Source organism: Netta rufina, assembly GCF_964035555.1.
Source record: "Netta rufina genome assembly, chromosome: 21".
Taxonomy (NCBI): Eukaryota; Metazoa; Chordata; class Aves; order Anseriformes; family Anatidae; genus Netta; species Netta rufina.
Window position 1 is genome coordinate 5,737,694 of NC_140145.1, and position 26,155 is coordinate 5,763,848.

Genomic DNA, 26,155 nt, shown 5'->3' on the forward strand with positions numbered 1-26,155 from the left:
CCCAAAAAGAAGGCACTACCAAATTTACAAGACCTTCAACGAGCAACCTGATCGAGTGAGAGGTGTCCCTGCCCATGGCAGGGGCTTGGAACGAGATGATCTTTGAGGTCCCTTCCAACCCAACCCATTCTGTGGAGCATCCAAAGGGCTCAACCCGTGACACGGAGTGGATGCGATGCGCTGGCTGAGAGCCTGCCAGCAGCCTCTTCCAGCCCTTCAGCTGCCTTTGCGACACTCGCAGTACCGACACCACCTCCCCGTGGCAGGAGCAGCCCATGATTTCATACATCAACTCAAGCGCATCCCAAACCATTTGCTTCCTCTGCAGCAGAGAGGCTTAAGTTGGTTTCCAAGCAGTTGCGTGCAAAATGGAAGCAGGGCGTGAGACTGCTCTGCTCTAACAGGTCACCCGAGGTACGGCCCCACTCAGGCTATGCAGAGATGGTGCCAGAGGCATAATGCAGAAAATCTGCTGCATTTGAATACCTCATGTTCCTCTCAGGTCAGCTGAGATCCAGAAGGGATCTGCTTGTGATGAGCAGAAAACCAAGACTGACAGCAGGGGTGAGAGAAACTCCTTCGCTGGGAGTCGTAAAAAGGACTGCGGGCAAAATCCTGTTGGAAACACTTGGGGCTGCCCGAGATCAGCCCCCTCCCATGTTCCAGTACCCTTCTGCAGACCCCTAAGGTGATAAGAGGGATGGGAAAAGAGACCAAAGCAGTGTGCACACAGAGAGAGACTCTGCCTCGCCATCCAGCACCAGACAGGCTTACTTTCTTGCAGCACAAGGAGCTGAAGTGATATAAAGTCTTTCTGGTCTGAGCAAAGAGAGACAGACTGCTCACACCGCTGCACGCAAGGGAACGGGTGCCGTGTTCGATCTTCCCAGCCAAGCAGAGGAATGAAATGGGTTTGAAAAAATACTCGAGGAGTAACAGAGAAGGAGACTCCAATGCTGAGGGAGTCAGGCAGTGATAAAACACACAAAGCGTGCAGCTAAGCTGTCTGGAAGAGAGAAAAGGACTGCCCCAGCAGGACCCTGAAAGCAACACAGTAAGGATGGGGCAGATGATCTTATCTCAAGCTCCAGCTCTGCTGATTGACTGCCTGACAATGCAAGTGCCCATCGTCCCCGGCCATTTCCAGTTCCCAGGGAAGGGCGAGGAGCTCAGCCCTTCTTCCAGGAGGCTCCTGAGGACACCTCTCACCCACTCATCACATTTACAAGTCAGGCACACGCATACCTGCATCCTGAGCCTCTCTTCTTGGCCCTGCACAACCCTGCCTAAGACCCAAGTGCCGATCCCCTTGGCTGGCCAAGCAGCGCAGAGACGCTGCCGAGCAATTTAGTTAATTCCAGCTCAGGGTAACTCAGCTGGGCTCTTTTTAAACACATGTCCACAGCAATAAACAAAGGCAGATCTCACTCACTTGCACACAGACCAGGCTCATTAGGGAATGAAAAGCCAGAGAAACACAGAGCTTTACCAGGCCAAAATTCGCCTGTACATGTGAGGGATAAGGAGAAGACGGGACATTTGATCCAAGAGAGCTCCAGCAGAAAGCATTCTGGGGGAAAATCATCATTCAGGGTTTTGTTTAGTGCTCTCTCCATCTAAATAACGCAGCTGAGACAGCGCCGCTGGCACTCACAGCCCCAGGCACCATTTCTCCCCTGTCCAGAAACAGTCACTTGGTTAGACACCACCTCACAGCCCATCCATTTATTTAAGGCTCAAGAAAAATGTGAAGTAAAAGCCTGCCATCACGTCAGCTAACAGCTCTCCTGCCCAAGTGGGTCACTGAATTAAGCCCATTCATGCCAACTGGAATATTTTCCCCCAACTAAGCTTTAGTCATTCTGCTGTGTCCGTTTATTTGCCTCTGATACTAACAAGGAACAGAGGGCTATGGAAGGAGGGCTGCGAGGAGGCTGGGAGACAGCACGAACAGAGAAATTTAACTCCTGGTCATCTTGAATTGCTGCTTAGTTACAGCTCTTGCAATGCAGAGCAAAGGCTGCCAAGGTCACTGCCCTGCGCTGTGCATTCCCAGCAACATGGGCTGAAACCTGCCCTCGTCCCCTATCCCCGGGAGGAAAGCAGATTCCCCAGCTGCCATCTGACCCCCAGATGGCACAGGCTGACCTCCACGAACACCAGCATGGGTTAGCCCCTTTCCAGTTCATTAGCTCATGAAACACCAGAGCTGGAGAGGTGTTTAATGTCTGCTTGAATAAGGTTGTGGCAGCTTAAGAAAATATCTTTGGCAAACAGGAATCCGGTGCAGTGGGGTTCCTACAGCTGCTCCTGCTTCTCAGAAGCAAAGGACACCTGAACAGGCACACGGACAACTCTGCCCAGCTCCCTGGAAGCCAAACCTCGCACCAAAGCGAAACAAACCCACTGCAGGTCTGCAACCCACGCAGCTGTGCTCACCGGGGTGGTCTTATTCGGGTTACATGGTGCCAAATCCAGTTGGCCTGCTTCTTATCCCACTGGTGAGCCACGAGGCTGAACACACCCCGGGCTGGCAGTGCCCACTTCTCCCCGCCTGGCTGCCACCAGTGTCAGGCCACAGCCCCCAGCTCCTCTCCGCTGCAGCGGTCTCCTCGCCAGCAGATTGTCTCACTGCAGCTCCTCCTCAGCTCTCACCCCGGAGCAGATGCAACGTGTGATTATTCATGCTCGGGGCCTGACCCTTGCAGGCCCTGAATGCTCCCCCTGTGGCTGCTGCAGCAAGGGGAGGGCTGTGCAGAGCGCTTCCCTCTCGACCTAACTGCAATTAAGACATTACCGATACTAAACCACGACACTCTCTGGAGAATATATAAACGGGGTGACCCAGGGCTGCGGCCTGCAGCCCTGAGCTTTGCATTGAAATTCAACAGGGGTGGAACAAACGCCCTCCTGAATGGGAGTCAGAATTAATTACAAAACAGTGCGGCACTTAACATCTTTAAAACAACTTTCTAGTTTTTTTTTCCTACAGGCAAAAAAAGCATGAAAACAAACATGCCCGCTACCACGGGGATCCTACTGCATGCAGCACCATTCATTTTACAGCAGGAAAACCTGCCGAAAATTGCTACTGCTTAAATCCTGTTGGAGTATGAGGTGTCAGCACTGGGGAGCTTAAGGATCCGAGCATTACAAGCACAAGGGAAGGCTCTGCAGACGTGAGCACAGCTCCAATTATTTCACATCAGCTGAAGGTAAAGAGCACGCTGCTTACCAGGCTGTCCAGCCCTCCTCCCAGGAGGTCCACGGCGCCCATCTGCATGGAGGACACTTGGGGGACGTTGACGGGGGGTCCCAGGTCCAGGTTGAGGAGGTCTCCCAGAAGGTCGCCCTGCGACGGGATGACCTGGGGCTGCTCCAGGTTCGTGGTGGCTGTTGTGCCCACGGGGCTATCTCCTGCATCAGTGCTGGGTGGGAGGAACAAGAGGCAGAGAAGAGAGATGTTGGGCGCCTTCAGCCTCCAGCTTCAGATTGCCAGCATGGGGAAAGGCAGCAAGAGCTGGCCCACAAGCAGGAGGCAGCTCAAGGATTATCCTAGCAGCTGACCTAACCGCTGCCCCATACGGGGTGCTCTGCTCTGGCAAGTGGTCCTTCAACACATGCTTTGAGCGCAGGGACCTGCCATGCTTTGTGCACGATTTGCAGTTCAGAGAAGGGAATTTTCAGGTGTGAAATCCTGCTCCCTAGCAGAGTCACAGACCTCTCTCAAATCACAAGCCCCACGTGCTACACAGACTACAGCACTGAAAACAAATATTTCCCAACTCAGAAGAAGCCAAAGAAGGTGATTTTTAGCCCACTGGACCTGGAGAGCTACATGTAAACCTGAAAAAAATCCCAATTTCCTGAGACCTAACACTGATATTAACCCTTAAGCCCTTACTCTAACCAGGACAAACTCACCCGCTCCCCACAGATCCAGATTTAACACCTTCTACTGGCCCGCACCAAGGTCCACCACTTTCCTAATTAAAGACCAGAATCGAAAACTAGTACCTCCCTTCCACCAATAACATTATTTTCTCTGCATTAGTAGACTAATTGCTAGTCTAGAAATGCCTCTTAAACAAATTCCAAAAGTTTCTCACCATAAGCAATCTGGCTATCTTTTATATCCATTTGCCACTGAGTTTTACGAGGGGAAAAAACACAGTAACACTCACTGTCGCTCCTGGAGAGCTCATTACAACGTATTTATTCTTTAAATCCAGACACACGAATATTTTAGATAACTTCAAGTCTATTCTGTGTCCTGCTGCCAACAGAAACTGACAGAATTATTTCCAGCTCGTATTTCTGCGGATGCAGCCAACAGGTAATTGCATAGAAATGCCACGGGAATTAGTGTACTGACAAGGTGTTTTAACACTGGGCTCTTTTCTAAGGATTGCAGCTGCTGGTTTTGAGTAGCCACGATCCTCTTCCTTATCCCTACTCAGCTGCTGAGGGGAAAGCTTTAGCACCACAGCGTAAGCCGCTACCAACTTGGTGCCAAGAGGGAGAGAGGCAGCATAAGGGCTGCTGAATGAATTAGTTACCAAGCAGCGACAGAAAGGATCGAAAGCTTCTTTGCATTAAGAGCTTTAGACCTCTAATAGCACTAATATTAGCTGTCCTCTCTGCTTCTGCCTTCAGCAGGGAGACTTCTGAGGATGCCGACCAGCTAGCTAAAACATTTCTGAGGAGCGAGTGGTTACCGTGATCCACTCCCACCCCCAAGCTGAGCACGGGAAAGAACAGCATGTATGAGCAGAGGCACATTACAAGCTGGTAGTGCACACACTTGGTTCGTTCCCAGTATATAATCCCTCTAACACTACACCTCTTCAACACTTACTCATCCTTCTTCTGATGGAGATAAAGCAATCCTTCAAGGTCTTGTTTAACTGCAGTTGCCCCAAAGCCCAGCAAGAAATGAGGAAGGGACGAAGCTAAGTCAGTTTGTATTAAAAAAATAACAAAAACCAACTGAGCCTTCTATTTGCTGTACAGAACAGAGCTTTTTAAGGAGATTTGTATATGCATCTTTGTATTTTCTTGGTAAGAAAAAAAAAGGAATTAAGACTATGAGGGTTATAAAGGGCCAAAAGACTCGATAAAGGTTTTCTTGCTTAAAGTGTTGGACAGTGGCAAGCGGTTGGGTTTCCTGTCCTACAGTGCTTTGTATGGAAACACACCTCTGCATCCACTGCAAGGGAGTGTATTCTGCCAACCACAACCACCTCCTCCTACGTCTGTACCCAGAAAAGCACCAAACAGCTAATTCTGCCCATCTACTCAAGGAAAAGCTATCTTTACTCTCTTAAGCCACATTGATTGCAGACATCCCCACACTCCCACCTCTATCTCACTGCACAATCTGAAGGAAAACCTCGGTCTGCAGTGGACAGGTCAGCCACCAGAGCAGTCATCGCCAGAGTACAGAAGTAGCAAAGATGACCCCAAACAGCTGGCTGATGTTATCTGCCGCTGGACACCCTTAAACTTCTTGAAGATGACAACTTTTCCTGTACCTCTTTGTGCATCTTTTCTCACACACCCTTAGCACTAGGAAAAAGCAAACTGGTTTCTCAGCATTCAGTAAAAATCTGGCTGCAGATTCAGGCTTGCCACAGCCTGCACCCGGGGAGCAGCTCTCTATGCTTTCAGGGCTGCAAGCGGCCACTGGGTACACTGGAACATGGTGCAAGGAGACCTTGGCATCAGCCTGATCAATCTGTCCTGCTAACAGGAAAGCAGAAAGTCACAATAACGGGGCCTCTTTATGGGTGACCTCGCTTTGGAGAAGCTTGGCATGTCACTAACAACAACACGTTTTTGTTTTTTTAATTTACCAAGCAGGCTAAAGCTGCATCAGCATTCAGCCCTTTACACTGTCCCCCAGCTCTGGCTTCCTCACCTTACCACTGGTGATTAAGCCCAGAAGGCTTTCTCTTGAAGTGATGGGTAATTCAGTAGTAAGCAACACAAGGGCAACATACAACACTGCTATAAGCAGAAAAAAATGAGGAAAGTTGACTGCCTGGGCACTAGCTTCGAGTGTGTTATATACAGAAGCCAGTAGAAAGATTGCTCCCTGCAGTAGCTGAATTCCTTGAGTTAATTAAACCCCTCTGTTCATTTCTGTACTGAAGCAAGTGCATGGGAAGGGTGCTAACATGGGAGGCCAAATCTACCCCCAAACCCAGCTTATTTTGCTGTTGAGGCAAATCTTGAAGCTGAGCGAAGCATCCACTGCTTTTCTTGCCTGACTGGTAGACTCGTGCTTGCTGGTCCTGGGTCAGCGCAGCCAGACTTGATTTCATAGGCAGGGAGAAAACAACTCAGCTTCTCAAAGCTAGTCATATGACAGAAATAGCTTTAGTTGCTAAGAATAGCAAGAGAAGTGGTATCAGAAAATAGAAAAGAAGCAGCATCGCACACTGATTTATTGGTGCAACGGCAAAAAATAGCACTCCAAATGTCACTTTGGGAATATTATTAAAAGGTAAGCCTGGATACTTTGCCTCCTGCTGTAAAGCACACTTATATTTGTAATTAATACCATTAGCAAATAGCACTGCTTACCTGAACAAGGAACCATGGGAACAGGCTCAACAGCAGCACCACCACAGCCTGGGACTGCTGCAATGCCTGCTCTTGCAGACCTAACCCACTTTCAGGACTGTGATTATGGGGAAACATTAAAGCTCCAGATAATAAGCCGAAGCATTTTTTCCCCAAAGGTTAGACAGAACAACGTCTGTCTAGGCATTTTGTTTTAAGCCTGAGCAGTTTTTAGTGACAAGACCTAGACTGCTTTTACGCTCCCCTTGCTTTACAGGCACCGAGTAAGAGAGGTAGCCTTGTTCACCCTTCCCCATTTCACATTCTAACCACAGAAGATCCCTGTTCTTGCCAGTTCCAGGAATCTGGTATTATTCTATGCAACTGAGGCTTGCAAAGCTGTCCCATCACTGAAGCAAAAAGTCTTACACAACCAAAGTGTACCCTTCTGTAAGATACTTGTTTTCACTGCTCCTCCTCCTGAAGTATGCCCTTTCACCACCTACCCACCTTCTGCTTTGTTAGCCCAGCTCTCAAGCCAAAGGCCTTATAGCCAGTGTCTTCCCCAAAAACATTAAAGTTCTTGTGTGAGAAGTTATATGATACTTCCCCTGCCTTTTGATCCAGGAACTCAGAAACCACACACCCAGAATTAAATCCTACAATGAATGGCTCCTTGAATGATCCACAAGCCTCTACACAATCGGTAAAAAAACAAAAACAAACACAAGGAGTGTTTTAGGAGACCCATGCATCTTTAGGACTGTTTGCTAGGAAGAAACAACCAATCCTGCTCATTACCACCAGCGTTGCCCCAGCTTACCTCCCGTGGTGAATTGGCAAGTGCTTGCGGTGGATACCGTGGCTGCCCTCCACAAAAGCGTTGGGTGGCTTGTGGTACACCGAAGCCAGAGATCCAATATGACAGATCAGCTCGTCCAGCAGAGTTGGTTCAATCAGATCGGTCTCCTCAGAAATCAGGGGCTTTTCTGACAGGACCACTTCTTTGGCAGTCACTGGGTCCGTGGAAAGAAGGCGCCAGTAGATGTAGCCACGGTCCCGCAGGTCTGGGTTGTCAGAGTCCTATGGCAAAGCAATGCATCAGTCACATTTCTAAACGGGACTAACTCCTAAGATCACTTAATTTTTCTAGCAGTGGTTCTAGTGGACGAAAAAAAATAAAACAACCATCCAGTGATAGCCACCAATTCCAGAATGAAGTTATAAACTGTTGTGATGAACATCGCAAAATTAAAAACAAATCCCGAAGCATTAATGCCTGGCTTCCTAACCAAAGAGTTGGCCCATCTGGTCAGGGAGCAAAAAGTCCCTGGATTTACACATCCCCCAGCTGCCCCATCCCACAAAACTATCAACTGCTTTCCAACTTCTCCTGCCACTTAAAAGAAATCAGGAGAACTCCAAGGGGTTGTGGACAGGAGAAAAGAGTGAATGAAAATGACAATCACACACTAAGAATAAACATGCTATGTTCTGTATTGCAACAGAAAGATCCAGGATTCCCAGAAATATACGACATACCAAGGGCATTCACTGGACAAAGAGACCCTGCAGAGCTACAGGAGGGATCTTAATAAGGAGCGTTCTTCACAACGAAAGAGCCCTTATTTATCCTGCACCTTAGTTGTCTAATGAAGTATGGGGAGATACTAATGGTACATGGTAAAGACACCTCATCAGTTCTCCAGCTGTCAATAATATCCTTGTTTTCCTGCCACTGCATGAATTAGTCTATCTCCTTTTCAAACAGCTCTGCCCAGAACAGCAAAGTAAGTGGTGATAGCTGGCAGCTAGCATTCTAGGGATAGAGAGGTGCTGGGGTTTTATGCTGTAGCGTAACACGTTCAAACTGTTCACTGAAGAAAGAGCTGGGATTTTTAAACCCCACGTCAGGAGAACAACAGGGTAGATGCTACTGAGGTTTTTTTTTTCCTTGTAAAATTCTGGCAATATATCCTACACCTCATTAGCCTTCCTCCTTGGCATTTCTTCTGCTCTTCTGTGATCTCATTCACATTGCTGCTGACCTGCTGTAACCTGCCTCTCTGCCCTCTGTCTCAAGACATTCTCAGGCACACAGCAAAACCTCTGCTTGTAATGAGGCTGGGCGCGCTAAACTCGTTTTGCTCACAAGGACCTAGATACATCGTCTGGGTCAACTGACAGATTTCTCTGCAGTGCTGTTTTTCAGTTTGATGGCGGAGTTGTGAACCCTTTACACCCGTTGCCCTTAGCAATCCGTACCAGGATGTCCTCATCCTGCCTTCAGCAGGCAGTTCAAGATCAGACAGGGCCTTTGCGAGGGCAGACATGAAAGACCACGCGCTCCTACCTACTTCCAGGCACATCCAGATTCAGGACTGACTGTTTCTTCTTACAGCCAAATAAACAGACTTGAAACTTTAGTAAATCTACTGGAACAAGAGGCTCAGATCTTTCCTTTCCACATTGCTCCTAATTCTCCAGTCTCCAGGGCCTGCATGCACACCTGCAGAGCATACCAATGAAGCCATGCTAGCTCAGTTACCCACCCATGCCAGACAGACAACAGCAATGAAGATGTAGAGGCTCCGAGCCATCCGTTAGGTTACAGGCTTGCTAGGGACCTCAATCACTGCTCCACATCTGTGTCCCTCCCATCCCCAGCTGCTTCAGTGCTATTTTTACCAGTGTTGGCTGGATTAGACTGGCTCCTGCTACAATCACACCTGCAGTTTGCTGTGCAGACATACCCTAAGAGGCACTCAAAGTGCAACAATACCTGAGCTGGGGAAAGAAACACACGTGTAATTACTCTCCCACTCAAGTGAAAAACAGTATCACTACCTAGAAATCAGACCTTGAAGCATAAGGCTTTTTAGTGTTTTTCAGCTGGTTGTCCTGACTTATTATTCATATAAAATACAAAAAAGCCAGACTGAATCAACATTTGTGACAAACAGAGAAAAAACAGACGCCTATTATATTCCTAGGGTGCCATTAAGTGTTTTATGACTCAGCAGAGTGGGTTTTAACACTTAGTACCTTTCCTCTGTTGGCTTAGACAAATGATATACCCGGCCCCTAGCCCAGCCCTCTCTAAAGAGGAGCCAAGATAATATTGGATTTTAAACATTTGGAAGCAAGAAGAGCAGGCTTGGTTTCTTGTCCTTGCCCGATGCACCACCCCCAGCTGGATGAACAGAAGTATCATGAAGTCCATAGCCACGACTTCTTCCAGCAAAAGAGGGCCCAAAAGGCTAGCTGATGACTGCTTCTGAGCAGAAAACCTGGACTCAATCTCTGCCCATTCAGTGCAGTCAGGAGTGTTTTCCTCGGTTGGTGCAGTAGGCCTGGAGAGGAAATGCTCTTTTTGGGCTACATCACTGCACAGGGAGTGCAGGAGGTTCAGCTGAGGTCTCACTCCTACCACCACCACATCTCTGCTTCTGTCCTCCAGAACTACAGCACTCCTCTCTTCCAGCTCGAGCCCAGCCCTACCTGCAGTGATCTGAGCTCACAACTCAGCTCCTCATGCATAATGAATCTGGAATCCTAACCCACTGTTACAGCCTCCAACAAAGCTGCCACGCTGGTTGACAGTATCCAAGTACAAAGGAAAAAAATAAACCTTATTTCTTTTGTTTTTGTAGCACTGTTTAAGCTTTGCTGTTCACAGAAAAAAGTCTTTGCTTGGCCCTATCCCTCTGTCAGAGCAGCAGATGTTTTAACTGCAAGCCACCTTTCAAAGAGAAGGTATTTTGGTTTCTTCAGAACTCTACCCTGCGCCTAACATTTAATTTGGTGGGGGAATGTGGAAGGATTTAGGATGAAGCAAGAGCTAAGAAGTAGAGAGCAGATGCCAGATGGCATGGTAACAGGCACAGAGCAGCTCCTAATGGAGTCAAACCCCTCCTCTCTGGGAGAGAGGAAAACATGCCTGAACCCTATCTACCAGAGAGGCTGATCAGCCTAGCAGATGGGACACACCACAGTGCAGGCCAGCACATGGGCTGGAGGACTCTGGTTCACTGTGCATCTTGGCTTACCTGTGTGGCCAGGCTGAGGACCTGCTGAACCAGCTCCTGGGTCTCAGAAGGCTTTTTTAAGAACAGCTTCACTATAGCAGTCAGGAGGGTGAGCTGCACCTAAGAGAAAGGTACACAGGAGAGAGATTAGAGTCAGCCTTGCTTTAGCTATGCGTCCCAGGTCTCAATATCCTTTACTAGTATGAAATTCACATCCCATGCTTTCTAACTATCCCATGCATTACACTATTCTTTGCCAAGGAAACTCAGTATGATGAAACTCAGACTTTTGCCCATTGTAAAATACTTTTGCAAACAAGTCCCTGATCAGTACACTGAGATTTATGTAATATTGTGATGCATCTCATCACCATTCTTCTGTATGTTCTGGTCGGTAGTAGGGCTATTCCCCAAGAAGTATCCAACATGGAGAAAGCCCTACTGCTCTGTCTTATCCACCCACAAAAAAAAAAATAAATGTTTGGGAGTTAAGACCCCAAAACAAGTCTGCAGAGTCCCAAGGGTTTTATTTTAGCTAAATACTTAAGTTTTCATTGGGCGGTATTTCTGACCGCTACAGTAATGTTTACAATTGGTCCCACAGACACACTGCATGAAGCACTACAGACAGGATGTATAACACAATTTTTACCTGAGTACTTTCATCATGAAAGCCCTCCAGGAAACTCTCCAACAGCTCATCTGCATTGTCAATCCTTTCTGCATATTCACCCACTATCCAGATCATGGCAGCTCTGGCATCTGGCTCATCCAGGGAATCCAGGTTCTCACAGAGGGTGGCGATGATGCTTTCATACCTGATTTATCAGAATACAGGTGGGTTACTAGGGTGAATTCAACTTGCATTACTCCATCTTTGCCCACATCACTCTGCAGAGAATCCTGCACTGAATTACAACGTCTAGTATTTCTACGCAACACAAAATAAACAGCATTTTCACTCAACTGACCATATTCCTAGGGTTTTTCTTTCCCCAGGCTAAGATCTCACTGGGTTCTCAAGGGCTTCACAGTTTCTGTAATCAGCAAGACCACCCAGATATAGAATTCCAGACAAAGCTGCCTCCCTTTCATTTTTGCTAAAGGGATGTTTTATCCAAACAGGTCAAACCATGAATCTGTGCCTGACCCTGCAGCCTCACTGGCATCTTCAGACTTCAGCTCTAAAACTGGATATCACACTTCCCCAGAGGCTTTGCTGTTAAACAGACAATATCCCACACTAGTTATTTAGCTTCCCCGATCCCCATGAGTGGGTATCCCTGTCATAAGCATGCAATCTATCTTCTAACTGACAACAGAAATTGCCAGAGAGACCTGCACATGTCCCATATTACTTTTTAAGGTGATCATGAAGTCTCTGCTGAAAGAGACTACTGCACTATTCTCTAGCTGAAGAGGCAGTGTTTTATTGCACAAACTGCTTAAAATAAGCTGAATACTGCCCAAGCCAGAGAGAACACTCGATGGAGAAAGCCAGCAGCATTCTGTTCAGCACAATCTGCCTGGAATTTCAGACCATGAAAGCCATGAACTTCCAGGAGATTGTATGCAAGCCTTCTAAAAGAGATGAGGAAAAACAGAAGCCTAATGCTGCAAACTTGGTCAAGTTTTCCTTCTGGCATCCTCTGCGAGATTTTTACTTGCTTTTGATGAAGTCTTATACTTAGCATGCATACAGAGCTGGGGGAAGGAAAAGCTTTCCACTCAAATTATTTCTGTCAGGCTGGTATCTTGTCTGGAGCTGACATCTGATTCCTGCCACACTAGCAGCTAGGACCAGAACAGGCACTGCTTTTCAGAAAGAAAACCACCTTGGCTTCAGCGGCCTGGTAAGCTACACTGACTGGGGTTTGCATTGCTGCACTGCGATGATAAAACACACAAAAGCTTCCAAAAACGTTGCGGTACTTTCACCTACTTGTTGGGGTACTTGCGGAAGATGTCCCTGATTACCACGATGGCCTCCTGGACCACATAGTTGACCTTGGTCTGGATGAGGTCCAGCAGCGTGCTCACACAGCGCTCTGCAGATTGCTGGGGGGAAGAACACAAACACCACAATTAAAACAAGCTGAAGAACTACTTCTGCCACAGCAGATGCTGAGGAACCTGGCATTAAGAAAATTGTCTGCATTACTACTTACACCACCCTCACGCTGGCTAGCAGGTGAAACATGTCACTGAATGAGCTCTCTTGGACTTGACCAAGCCATGGCAATCAGGGCTGGGGCTGAGGTCACTAGCAATGTGTGAAAATACAGTCATAAACAGAAAGCCAGCTGTTGCCAATGCAGCTTTCACACTAAGTTCCTAATTCCCAGCCACAGACCCTGTAGGATAACAAGGACTGGTTGGTGGCATGCTCCGGGAACAAGAACTGGGATTAGAGGCAAACAATTCAGGGATGTCTGTTCCCAAATAGCAGCAAGGCAGGACAACATGGGAGCAAAAAACTCCAGCACCAGAGAGCCTGAAATAAGGATAGTGATTTGGCTATTAGCAGAGCACATATGAAGCCTCATTACACAGCTGGTGATTAATGTGAGAAGCAGACTGCTCATGACACTGCCTAGGCAGTCACCATCAGCACATTCATAAAGCATTCAGGATCAAGACAGATGTCGTAGGGCACAAACAATAGCATCGTAGGTGGATTTTTCAATTCAAGTGAGCTAATAGTCCCCTCCGCTTTCACAGCTCTCCAAGGCTGGGCAGGAGGCAGAGGAATGAAATGGCATTTGAGTAAGTTGCAGGAATCCGTTCTTTGAGAATGGGCAAAAATCTCAAGGACAAACCCAATGACTTGTATGGCTAAATTTAGGACAAGCAAAGACTAAAAACCTCACTGTGATATTTTTCTGCCCCCGTGACTGTTGCAGTGGTATCTTACAAACACAGCCCACAAGCACAAACAGTGGTAATGCCAGCACAGGGATCAACCAAGGAGGCACTTTATAAACCAGCATTTGCACCATCTTTGCAAACTGGTACCGTGAGACTCTGCCCTGAAATCCACACCAAATACAAATATTTAAACTCCTCTGGTTTTGATACAATACCTCTCCCTCCTTAGCATGACTTCATATGCACTACACTGCTACAGAGGCAGCAAAAAGACAGCCTGACAACATCCTGCTCTGATCTCTTCTCTTGGTCAGGAGGAGATTTGAGCCTGGGAACTGGACGACTCTTCAGTTTCCTGGAGACTGACCAAGGGCCCTGGCTCAACACAGACCAATGTCACTCACAGCAGGAACCTCACTCGAAGTCCTTACAGGCTAGATGCTCCAGAGCTTGTAATTTCATCTCTTGCAATTTATCAACTGACCTTAGGATTTACCTGGGGTAAATCTGTCCTAAGCCAAATCCTCTTTACAGCATCTACAGCATCATTTGCTGTTTACAGCTCAAGCAAATGCAGCCCTCTCAGAGCTTGCAAGCAGCAAAGTTTCAAGAGATGAAGATTTCAAGGAAAAGCAAATTAAGGCTTATTTTTCTTTTCTTTAGATGCTTTGAAGCATGATTTTTCCAGGAAGAGTACGACATCCACTTTGAAATACACAGTATTGATTTCGAGCCCAAAAGTCCCTTGGAAGGCAAGCCATCACGTGGGCACATGCTCAGTAGAGCAGTCCTCAAGTCCCTGCAACAAAACACATCCCAGCTCACCCCATCCTTTGTAAACACACTGCTGTTTGAAGGTGGGTGTCCCCGGGGGCCACAGTGCTCTGCAAACTGATGAAAGAGTGCCCCCAAAAGAGCTCTTGAGTTGGCATGAGAAAGAACAACCAACCAGCCCAACTTGCTTTGGTGTTCTGCAGGAACCGAACAAAAGCCTGCAAGATGACTGAATTACCACACTCGGTCATAAGCCTCAAAGATTTCTAAGAGCTCGTCTGCTAGCAGAAAGTCCTGGAACTAAGACAAATCCCCCTCTAACACGGTGCCTGCTGTTTCTCCTTTGCTCTAGAATAATCACTGTTCTTACGACATCCGTGTCATTTCCTTTTCCTCGGAGGGGAACAGGAGCAGGGCTTTGTTTCCTTACAATCTACGGGGCAGATGGCTTCTCCATCTACTGCTGCCCGTGGAACAAACCAACAGACAACCCCCAGATACCCCAGAGATACCTTTACCTCATGCTAAACCACACAGTCTGCTGCAGACGCACCCAAGCTACCTCTGACCCTAGCTAGTCTATCCGTGCAAAGCAATCTGATGTCCCCCAAACCCACAAGACAACTTAAACCTGGACAAAATCCACTAGCCTTGCTGTTCAGCATGCGTATTGCTTACATTTCCAAAATTCCACCTCTGCTACTCTTAGCACCGTGCGCTGCTGCACAACAAAGGTACTGCCACACTTGCTCTACGGCTCAAGTCACAGCAGACAAATTTATTTTACTGTCTTACTCTTCTAGGAGAGATAATTAGACAAAAGGTAGGATCCTTGGAGGCAGAGCTGAGGTTCCCTGTGAACACTCATTCATCAACAGCTCCTGCTGGCTGCGTCCTATGTCAAAAAGCAGATTTCTAAGCCTTGGGAACCTGGACACTGATGGCTGTGAAAATGCTCTTCCATTAGTCATAACTCACAGAACAAACAGCCTCTAGTAAACACAGATGCGCAGGGGACAGGGATTAACCTAGAGATGAGGACACTGTAATGAGTTGTTCTATATTTGCCCTCTTAAATTTGGCTCTTGTCAGAGGAGTAAACAGACCTCATCTCTAGCAGCAGTGTCTTCAAAGGAGCGCTGCTGAAAAAAATCAAGGTTAACTCTGCTTATTGAGAAATTCCCAATTATACAGTTAGAGGGTCACTGCAAATTTGCTGGGGCATTATTATCAGCCCTGTGTGTATTGAATGCAACTCTGGCATGGCAGCTAGGATGGGAATGAAGAGTGGAGAAGATGAGGGTGAGAAAGGGTGAAAACTTCTAAACCATCTTGATGCTGCAAGAACACACCACCTGTCATGTGAAACCAGGGCAGACGCAGGGCCAAGTCCTGCTGAGCAGTCCCTGCTGGGCAGTAAAGCAAGCTTGTGCTCCACAGCACAAAGACCCCAACAAAAAGGGCTGCCACCAGCTCCTTTTAACTTCTCAGTCGCCCTCTTTCATGCTCAAAAGCATTTCCTACTGTCACTGCTGTGGCTTCTCCCAGACAGCCTCCTGCCTGCAGGCAACGTGGAGGGAGCACTCTGTATTTTGAAATGAAGACTTGACACGGAGGCAGTGATCACCTGTCTGTTGGCCCCACTTAAAAGGAAGCCCACTGCAGAGATAAGCCTTTACAAGCCAAAGGAGGGAAGAGGAAGCTGCACAGGAAGAGGCTGTCGACTCTCTCAAGAGGACAAAGTTGGTGCCCTCTTTGTGCAGACTTACCATGGTTTAGCAACAAGGGAAACCTGTGCACTGACACTGTACTCAGCCAGGCATGATTAGGTTATTTAAATCTGCTGCCAGTCAGTGCTCATGGGAATACACTTTAGCAAAAGCTAAATAAGCTCAGCCGAAATTAGACCACTTATGTGACATTTTACAGTCGTTTATCAGTTTACCGAAAAGTATCAACACCACAGCATAAGTCATCTCTCTCTTTGCAGCCTTTCTGAGCTCCTGTCAGGCACGCTGGATTTAATTGCAGGGAGTTTAACAAATTAAAAGCTGTTCTATTACGAGCATTTGGTGGATGTTCAACTGGCAGAGGACATTTCAAACTGTTGTTTTGGATAACTACAAGGGTTCTTGGGAACGTATTTGCATAAGCAGCTAGGTTAAAGAGAGCACACCCCAAATGAAGCCACAGGATACGTGAACCTTCAAAAACTAGATAAGCAGAGGGAGTGAGTCCGTGTTTGTGCAAGTTGTTCTTAAGTGACCCCAGACCCCCTAACTCTTAGCTGAACTCTCTCTGTTCAGCTGAGGGGAGGAGGGGGGATACAAAACATGTAGTACTGAGTTCCTCTGCACAATCTCTTTTCCTTCCCCCCTTCAAAAGGTCAGACCACAGCTGTTAAAGGAGGACCTCGTGAATAAGTGTTCATTGTTCCACTGGTGCCAACACAGTCAAATATTCCATCAGGACTGATTTCGCTGCCTTGCCCTGCCTGCAAACTGAGGTCTGAGAGAAGCACACCACCCTCTTGCAATGTACTCAGCCAGAGCTCACAGCTAAGCTGTTCAGCTGGGGCATGATGTATCCAGGTCACTGTCACCAGCACTGCAGCAAAGAAATTTTGCATAATATGGGAAGTAGATGGAAAAGCCTAATATTGTTTTTGAAGTCTGAGAAGCACAGAAATCCCCAAGTTTCAGGTACTTGCCTCAACCTTGATGGCACAGCGACCGATTGCTCGGACAGCCTTGCGAACAAAGTCAACATCCACCTCAGTAGCGTATTCCTTCAGCTCTGCCAGGACCTGCAAAGCAAACACACCAATGTGAGGCTGGGGTCACACTGGGAGAATGCCCACCCGACAAACGATGCCACCTGAACAACAGAACACACGCAGGATGAATTCTTCCACAGCTAGCCACACATTCAAAGCAAGCAGTCAAACCCTGCAGTTGATGTCTTACCTCTGAAATCAACACCACTGGGAGGAAAAATGGCTTGGAGTAGGCAGCCAGGCTTGGTTCAGGCTGGCTGAAGCCAAAACATGGCTCCATCAAGATCCCCTGACCAAGAACTGGGGACAAGACCAGTCCCACCAAGCTTTAATATTGCAAATTCCTCCTTACGGTGATGCTATAGTGAAGTAGGGTTCACCATATCCATGCACATAGAGTTTATGTACAGCTTATTGTACTTCATGTTCTACAGCTACCGTATGCAAAGCTCTAAGCAACAAGTTCTGGTCTCTCCTTTTCTGTGCTGAGATGAATCCCTGGATCCCTGCTGGATCAGGAAAGAGGAGGAGGAGGAGATCCAAAGACATCCTGAAACACCTCTACAGATTTAAAAATAATGTAAAGATTTTCTCCCCAGTAAGATTTCTTCTGGTGGTTGGAGACTAATGGAAACTGAACAAGGGCTTAAACCAAGACCTACTGGGGTCTTACACACCTCTAAATAAAAACCCAATTTATCTTAAATAAAATCACTTTAAACACGATTACAAAAAAAGACCCTATGCAATTTACACCCTCTCAAAATCCCGTGTTTCAGTTTCTCACACATGACATCAGGGACTTCACGCTGATGTCACCAATAGATTGCAAGGGAGAACCGAACAGCACAAAGCAAGACAGTTGTTTGAAAAATCTATAGCGAATGCCAATTCCTCAGAACAATGACAAGATAAAGAGGCCTTGAAGGGCCAGACTGCAGACAAATAAATCTACAAGGAGTAGACGGGACATCTGTGTTTTGAAGCTTTATTATTGCCTTGGATGATCTACACTGCACAGCACTTAGCACCCAGGTTTGGTAGTTTATGCTGTCCAAATGCTGCTCGAGTCTGAGCACCTCAGACACAAGTACTCTGCTGCCTTGGTCTAGTGCAGGCATGCAGATTAAGCGTCTTGACAAGCTGCATGGGGAGGAAGAGAGTGGAAGCCTGCTCTCAGTGGGTCTCATTTCAGGGCGTATTTCTGACAAAGCTTAGGTTGTTTTTAGGAATGCCTCTTTAGAACCAGGAAAGGATTTATTTATTACTCCGCAGATCCCAGTTCCAGACTGTGCCCCCCAGACACTACTGCCTTTCATCCAAACAACTTGCATTATCTAAACATTATGCATTAAAATTGGTACGGAGCCTACCAAGAACACGTAGAAAATTCTGAATACATTCTCATGCAAACTGATTTTTAAAATGTTTTCCATGTACCCATCACAAAAGGGGCATGAATTACCTTGCTCTGTTCCAAAACAAACAAGGGAAACAAAAAAAAATCCCAAAGAACAGAGGAGAGAGCCGTAGAGAGCTGCTTAAAAACGTCACATTAAATGAAGTTGCTTTTTGACAATTATGATAGGACAATAAGAGCATTAGCCAGACGCATTACTCATTCTGCATTACCATTAGGCCTTGCGACCAGGGTGGCATTTGAGAATGCTTCCTTTCTTTTCAGAATTTGAATTAAACTACATTAAAACCAAAAGAATCTGTACTGTAAAGCGGTCTCAACTTAGTTTAGCTCTAGCTTTGGGAAGTTTCCACCCTGGAAGCAAGTTAAGTTAAAATAAAGGTTATTGTAGCTCTGAAGAATGCCTGTACAAGGGTGTAATAATTTAACTAATACACTTGAAAGTCACACTTCAGTAATGTTTGACCTTTTTGAATGCCTCCATTACAGGCACACCTCTCTCACTTGAAACAAGCCTCTCGTTCTAACCTCAGCTCTAGCAGTGACTCATTTGACAGGAGACATCAGCTCTCCTGGAAATGTAATCTCTGAGATGATCTGCCTAATTGTCACGACTCTTGGTACCTCCAGTTACATTATGGAGGCAACTCCATAATTTAGGCAATACTCTCCATTAAGCAGCTGCAAAGAGCACGGGGACAGTGATGTCTAACAGCCAGGACACCGGCAATAGCTGCACACATCGTCTCCCCAGGACCTTCCCCAGAACAGATGCAGGATCCATTACAATTTCAGCTGACCTGGGCGATGTTGGCTTGAGAAGCCAGGCGGATCATGATGTCCAGTTTCTCCAGCTTGACATAGATGGGGTCATTGTACTTCACGAAGAACACCTTGATTTCCTGCTTCAGGATTTCAGGCCTGAAGGAAACAAAATGTTGTCTCACCCAAGACTGGTACAAACAGTGGGCTCTATCCTAACTAAAGGTACCTTCAGTTTAGAAATCTACCCAGATTTACACTGCAAAGCAGAATGGTGTTATTTTGTCTGAGACACACACCAAACAACAATATGAAGGAAGTTAGCAGGCTAGAGAAAATTATTTAAATACAAAATACAGAATTTAAGTGTATCTAACTATATCTATGTCTCCACGTCCATTTGAATTGCTGAGCCAAGCACTTTGGGCAGTCAGTGGACATCAGTGTTTTCAGTGAAATTGTAACACCCTTATCTTAAGGCAGAACCTGCTGACTGACAAACTCATTGTCTGCTTTCACTTAGAAGATACTGGTGCCACTGCACAATAGCTCTTCCGTGAATGTTATCAGGTAAAAAAAAATAGGAAAAAAAACAGGTAAAAAGTTAAAGGTAAAAAGGTTGTCAACCCACCCTTCCAGTAGGGACCAACAGTACCCAGGCATGTGAGTGGAGGTAAACTGGTTAAAAAACCAACTTACTGTACATCATTATATCACAAGTCTGGTTCTATGCTCAAGAGCAAATAGCATAAAGGACATTGAGTTTCTACAGGTCACTACAACCTCTGCAGTTACACCCTCCTCCCTCTATGAAATCTGATTTACAGTGTAGTAGGAGGACACTTCTCGCTGTGCTTAAAAAGGCAGCAAAGAGAGAGGCAGGTAAAAAAGCACTGTATGACACTGGTATCACGAGTGCGCTGCAAAGACAACTTATGTAAGCCACCAGAGTCACAAGACTGCTTAATCCATCCCTTGAAAGGGCTGAAACTGGATTAAATGCAGTTCGGTGTATGTGGAAATACCTGAAGGCCTGAGATAACACACCCAGGAGTAATACTCCTTCAAAGTTTTACCTTTTTTGCACAATCAAGTTGATGTTCCTCAGGGCAACATACTGAACTTCAGGCTCTCCAGACAGCAGGGTAACCAGCGGAGGGGCAAGTTTCTTTAGCAGCATGTTGTAATAGTCAGAATCCTTGGGCAGAAGTTCCAGGAACTTCATCAACACTTTCACTGCTGACAGCACCACTGCCGAGTTGGCGTGAGACAGCCGAGGGGTCACCCGTTCACAAATACTGGAAACAGAGGAGTAAGAGAGGGTTTGAAGTTATTTCAGAAATGTCAAATATTTCAGATCTTATCTGAACTTAGGAGATCGTGCATGGCTGAAGACAGCTTTCTCAGACCCTTCTTTGCCTTGGTTTTGTTTACCAAGAACAGGCAGCCTTGCTTTCCTGAACACAGCAGGAAGCAAACAAGAACGACTTCTTTCACAGCTCCAGGTTTCTCTCCTGCTACAGCTAGCTCAGAAACTCTTCCAGTTCTCAGCACTGAAGTCCCAACGCACATTCAGTTATTAGCTTTCTCTTCCTTTGCCTCGTGGTATTCTTTCCTATTTCTGTGATCTTGTCTGTCACTTACAAGCACAACTTTAACAGAACCGCTACCAGAAAAAACACTTCAGCCCCCATAGAATCACTCAGAGGTGATACACGCTTCTGGCTTGCTTGGGGGGAGGTTGCTGTCATTTCAGCCATTTGTTTCTGCAAAAAAAGAAGATTTCCATTGCTCTGGAGATATAGGCAAAGAGTGACCTAAATATCCTCCCAAGTCTCAGCTTCACTACTTGTCTCAGCGGATCCTATAGTCAACAGCATCCTAAACAACCCAAGCCAAGCAGAAAGGAAGTTTGGGTTCATATGGTCTTTCTTACAGCATCTGTCAAGTTTCTTCCCACCCCCTCCTGCATATTGCTAACCCAGAACAATCTTCTTCCCATCTGTGCCTCCCTAAAGTTTCTTTATCTGAAAGATTTGCTTTCAGCTGCTCTAGAAAGGAAGCAGCAGGGCTAAGAGAAGAGCACAAGAGGCTGGAAGTGAGCCAGAGGCCATCCCCAACTTCCACTGCTTGATGTCTTGGAAGCCAAAGCTGCTTCCTTGCTCCGTGCCTCAGTTTCTCCATGCACAGGGGCAGGGGCACGGGCTGTGCTGTAAACGAGAGCACTATAAGAAAGCAGGTGCTGCCATTCTCCTGTCTGCAATAAGACAGGCTCTAGGAGTCAAACTCCACAGAAAGGAGGAGAAGTTGTTACTGCCCAGCCAGTTTTACACTCCACTGTAGCTGAATTAAGGCTGAGGAACTGGGACATGTTCACAGCTGCTCAGACTAGTGGTCCCTTTCTGACAGAGCTAGGACAATACCAGCCTGGCACCCCGGAGATCTCTGCAGGTTTCTAGCACTCATTAATATCTGCTTTCTGGCACTGCCTCTTCGAGCACAAGGGGGAGGGAGGTGGAAAAATCAGTAAGGCTACTGGCAGGCCTTTTTAAAAAAGTGGATTATCTGATGTGCCTCAAAAAAGCAGAGTTACCAAAGAAACCCAGCAAATCACAGACGGCCCGATCACATTTTTCCTGTGGGCTCGTGCCCCATCCTTCCCCTCCATCCCACTTTTTACATGAAATCAAGTCTGAGAATTCCCTGATTCCAAGTAACTTTCCTTGCTTGTTCCTTGTTTTCTTGGGTACAAAATATGACTTTTTGCAATTTTGGACACAGATCAGGAGGAGGCTTGAAGTGTGTGAATTAATACTAGGTAAACCTAAGGTCTCTGTATATAGCTTTAGTCATTAGAACTAAAAGTAGAAGCACAAGGGAGAATTTGGAGAGATAAGTATTTTTTTAAAAAATTACCTTTAGTTTTTATCACAGACTAGCTTTTAGTGGGGAAAAAAGAAAAACCTTCCAGCCTCAGACCTGCAGTAGTATGGAAGCCCCCAAACCTAAGGGTTTTTTGCCTCTCAAATTAGCAGAAAAGACTTGAAAGCTCTGCTTTAGAGCAGGAAACCCCCCAAATAGTGCTTCCAGATGGGTCTAACATTGTTATAGTGTTGGTCTTGGGCTGGTGCTTTCTTAGTAGGGTCAATTTCAGTAAGGTCTGGCCGTTTAAAGGGAGAGGAGAAAAAAAGTCAGCCAACAAAAGAAATTGGTTCTGCAAAGGGAAGAGGCAGGTTTCCAGCATCAGCCCAAATTCCCCAAACTTGCCTCCTTAAGCTACTTGTACTTCAAGTGTTACTTGTGCTGCTACAGCCCTGAACACAGAGACCCTGTCAACACAAGCCCTCTTCAGAGAGGTGACACTGCCACAAGTCTGCAAGTGCTCTTCTACCAAATAACCCCAGGTGGCCCGCGCAGAGAGCGGGATCCAACATACCTCTGAGCTTCACGATCATCCTTGGGGTTGTAGTTGGACAGACAGTCCAGGATGAAGATCTGGCCCCACTCCGTGCACTCATTTAAAGCCGTCAGCAGCTTGTTAATGTTCTGAGGGTTGAGATCCAGCAGGTTGCTGTTGGGATGCGATTCGCTGATTTCCGACAAAGCAGCGACGGCGTTCGCTACCACCTGGGAGGAGAGGAGACAAGGAGATGTATTCCCTGCTAGCACGTCTTCAGAGGCTTGATGGGGATTAGCTTGAGCTTAGCATGGGTTTCATGGGGAAAACACGGAGATCCTGGTGCCTGCTCGCAGCAGCCACCATGTCAGTCATCAGAGCCTTCAGAGACCCAGTACAACCTCCAAAAACTTGGAGAACCCACAGCTCGACCGCAACCTTACTCTTTGCCAAAATGTGAAGTCTCTTGGGGAAGAAGTGAAAGAACAGCAGCACAGCAGGAGGGGGCTGCTGACAAACATGGGAAACATGGACAGTCAGCGCAGGTGTAAAGAGCATTTTGCTAGAGAAGTTACAGCCTGAAAATGGTTTCGTCTATCACAGACAAAAGATAAAGATGTCCCTGGACAGAACGGGGACCTGGGACCACGACTTCACAGGAGACCTCGCAGCAGAAGGAGCCAGAGATGGCATCAGGATGCCCACAGGGATGGAGCAGAACATCTCACCTTCTGCAGGCTCCAGGCTTCCACCTTGGAAGCTTCATCTCCCCCCTTTCCACCAGATGCTCAACTGACACAGCCAAGGTCTCAAAACCTTTCATTGCTTTCATTCAGGGAGGGATGCCTCTTGCCTGATTTCCCCTTGGCAGCCCTGTGACAAACGGCTTAACGCAATCCAAGAAATGAGAACCACCTCCCCTATAAGAGAAGGCAGGTGCCAGGTGGCCTTTCTCCCTGTAGCAATTCTGCCAGGTCACTCTGTTGGAAAGCAAACCCACAATTTCCCTACGATGGCCAGCTCCCATTATATTTTTAATAAGGCATCTTTCAATCGCAAATAGTCTCCATAGAACCCAACAGGCTGCAAGGCACTTTATGGAGTCCTGCTAAAGCACAACTCAGCACTGAAAACGTTCTTGCTGTACTTAAGACAATATAAAGTCTTCCCTGTTCTTCGTATGGATGAAAGCGATCTGCTTCCTTGAGGAGGTCAAGGGCACAGTCTGACAAGAGTGAGAAGCAATACAAGCTTCTGATTCCTACTTCCATGCTCAAGCTCTGAAGTTATTTTAACAGATGTCACACAAAGACCTTTAAAATAGAAGAGTTGCAGAATTCATACACAAAAATAGAAGATTTTTCTATTTGTTCCCTTCGAGAATAAACGTTTCATTTGTTTAACTAGAACAGGGATTTAAACCTGAGTCTGACACACAGAACTGATATACCCAATGAAGAGGTATTGTCAGGATATTCTACAGTGTATATACCATGTCATCCCCAACTCAAAAGGCAAACCTGCTCAGATGAAGCCTTGTAGGATTTTCCACGGAATTAAGGCAGAGATGTTATTAAAAATCTCGTGTTTCTCAGATGACTGAAGAGGTTTTTGATGCAGCACACAACACAAGAACAGTGCGACCAGAAGAGAGGCTGCATTGTCATTAAGCGAATCTATTCCAAAGTCATCGCGCAGGCACAGCAATGTTGATTGTTTTGCATTTCACACCTAGAGGTCACAGATAGGATTCTGATCCAAGATTTTATGAATTTCATTAGCTGAATGAGCCTTCTGTCACCAAAAGCATTAGCAATCAGAACTGCTGTCTTCCTGTGCTGTTTTAATGAGTTACTTATTAAGATATGCTGCTGTTACTTATTAAGATATTGCCATTATTTAATTTGCCTAATTCCTGAATGGTTAATGTGACGCAGCATAAAACTGAAGAGACAGCTCTAATTTCATTAAACTTCAGAAATTTGCAAGTGAAAACAAACCACAAAAGCAACTTAAAAATTCAAAACCATTATGAAAAAGCACTTATAAAACGAAATGAGGACTTAGGGGGAAAAAAAAAGGAAGGGACAGAATGAAAGCACTGCAGAAAGCTACCTGCCAGCTGCACTAAGGCACAGGGCTGCGCTTCTGCAAATGAACTCATGCTGCCAAGCACTAACTTCATTGCTGTAATTAGGCCTCGTGGATATCCCAAGCCCTGGGGCAAGTACAAGTCAAAGCAGCTGCACTTGTCTCCTCCCTGGCAGGCTAAGCCAAGTCTGTCCCTTGGGGTTTGCCACAGGCACAAGCTGAACAGAAATGCTGCTTCTTGGGTCACCTGCTCCGCAGGGACCCCAACCAACGTCCTGCTTTTAGGATTTTTGGGGCTCTTTTCAGGAACTAGCAGGGCAGTATGAACGCAAGTATCCAAATCCAGCTGAGGATGGGACACTAAATGGCAGCCTGCTGGATCAAGTGTGTCAGATTTTCATTAAAAGCATCCAAAAGAAGGAACATCAGACTGCATGATGCCCAAGAAGACCCCAGGCTGCACCCTAAAGCATGCTAGAAAAAGGACTGGGAGGGACTGAAACATTTGGTGGCAGCTCGGTTCTGCCAGACTGGCTGGCAGATACAATCTCATAGTCCACAACCACCGCTGTCCTCACCTTCTACCTGAGCAGGACAGCGCCGCTGTCAGCGTGGTGACAAGATAATGAACCTAAAGAGGAGGTGGAAAGGGATGGGGAGTGTCTTCAACAAACTTTAAGCAACACTGATTTAAAAATAAATAAATAAATACTTGCTGGCGATTCACACTGAACATATTGATATGTTATGGTATGCCAACAAAAATAATTAGCATCTTCAAGGCTTTTTACACAGCCACAGCACAGCTGAAATGAAAACAGATTTCAGGAAGCGGTCCAACATAAACACTGGTTCAAGTAGACACGCTCACCTCTCCTCACTGGCACTGCCGCTGGCTTCATGAATTACAACAATTACATCACCTGGGGAACTAACTGGTATGCTCTGGCAAACACGTCCATGTTACTGGAAATATTCAGAAAAAAGTGTTCTGTAAGTAGCAACATTACCAGCACCCCACCAACTTCAGCAGGACTTAGCCAAAGAAAGGTTCAGCCTCGAAGCTGTAGGTTTGTGTTCAGCTCTGCTGATCCCCCTTCCTCAGCACAGCAACGCGAGATAACGAAGTCCAGCTGCACCAAACAGCAAGTGCGAAGAACAAGGCGATAAAACGAGCGACGTGTCAGTTGAAAAATAGGTTTTCAAGGCTGACACCTTGAAAATAAGTAGCAAAGATGGTGATACTGAGGGACAAATTATAAATAAAGCTGGAGCTTTACTTTTGGTATAGAACAACAAGAGTCAGACCACTGAACTGGAGACATTTCACAGCAGATGCCATACCTTGGCTGAGGAGAAAGAGCCAGCCCTAAGCTCCTTGCAGGGCATCCTCTGCTTCTCAAAACACTCAACGAGTTCAGTTGATGAGAAACCAGCTGAGAGCTAGAGGACTTATTCCACATATTGGAAGC

The 26,155-nt window shown here is 46.5% G+C and overlaps 1 protein-coding gene across 3 annotated transcripts in view; it reads right to left on the bottom strand.

Annotated features, from left to right (window-relative positions):
- AP2B1 (adaptor related protein complex 2 subunit beta 1) overlaps positions 1-26,155 on the bottom strand; it is an 80,302-nt gene that overhangs the window by 32,042 nt on the left and 22,105 nt on the right. For all 3 annotated transcript variants that reach the window (XM_084299725.1, XM_084299726.1, XM_084299724.1), the window contains exons 6-14: positions 22,632-22,822; positions 20,272-20,493; positions 19,234-19,354; positions 16,948-17,043; positions 12,538-12,653; positions 11,248-11,413; positions 10,617-10,715; positions 7,391-7,650; positions 3,236-3,428 (exon numbers count right to left, since the gene is read on the bottom strand). In XM_084299725.1, the coding sequence (XP_084155851.1) occupies positions 3,236-3,428; positions 7,391-7,650; positions 10,617-10,715; positions 11,248-11,413; positions 12,538-12,653; positions 16,948-17,043; positions 19,234-19,354; positions 20,272-20,493; positions 22,632-22,822 (1,464 nt within the window). The remainder of the gene's footprint in view (positions 1-3,235; positions 3,429-7,390; positions 7,651-10,616; positions 10,716-11,247; positions 11,414-12,537; positions 12,654-16,947; positions 17,044-19,233; positions 19,355-20,271; positions 20,494-22,631; positions 22,823-26,155) is intronic.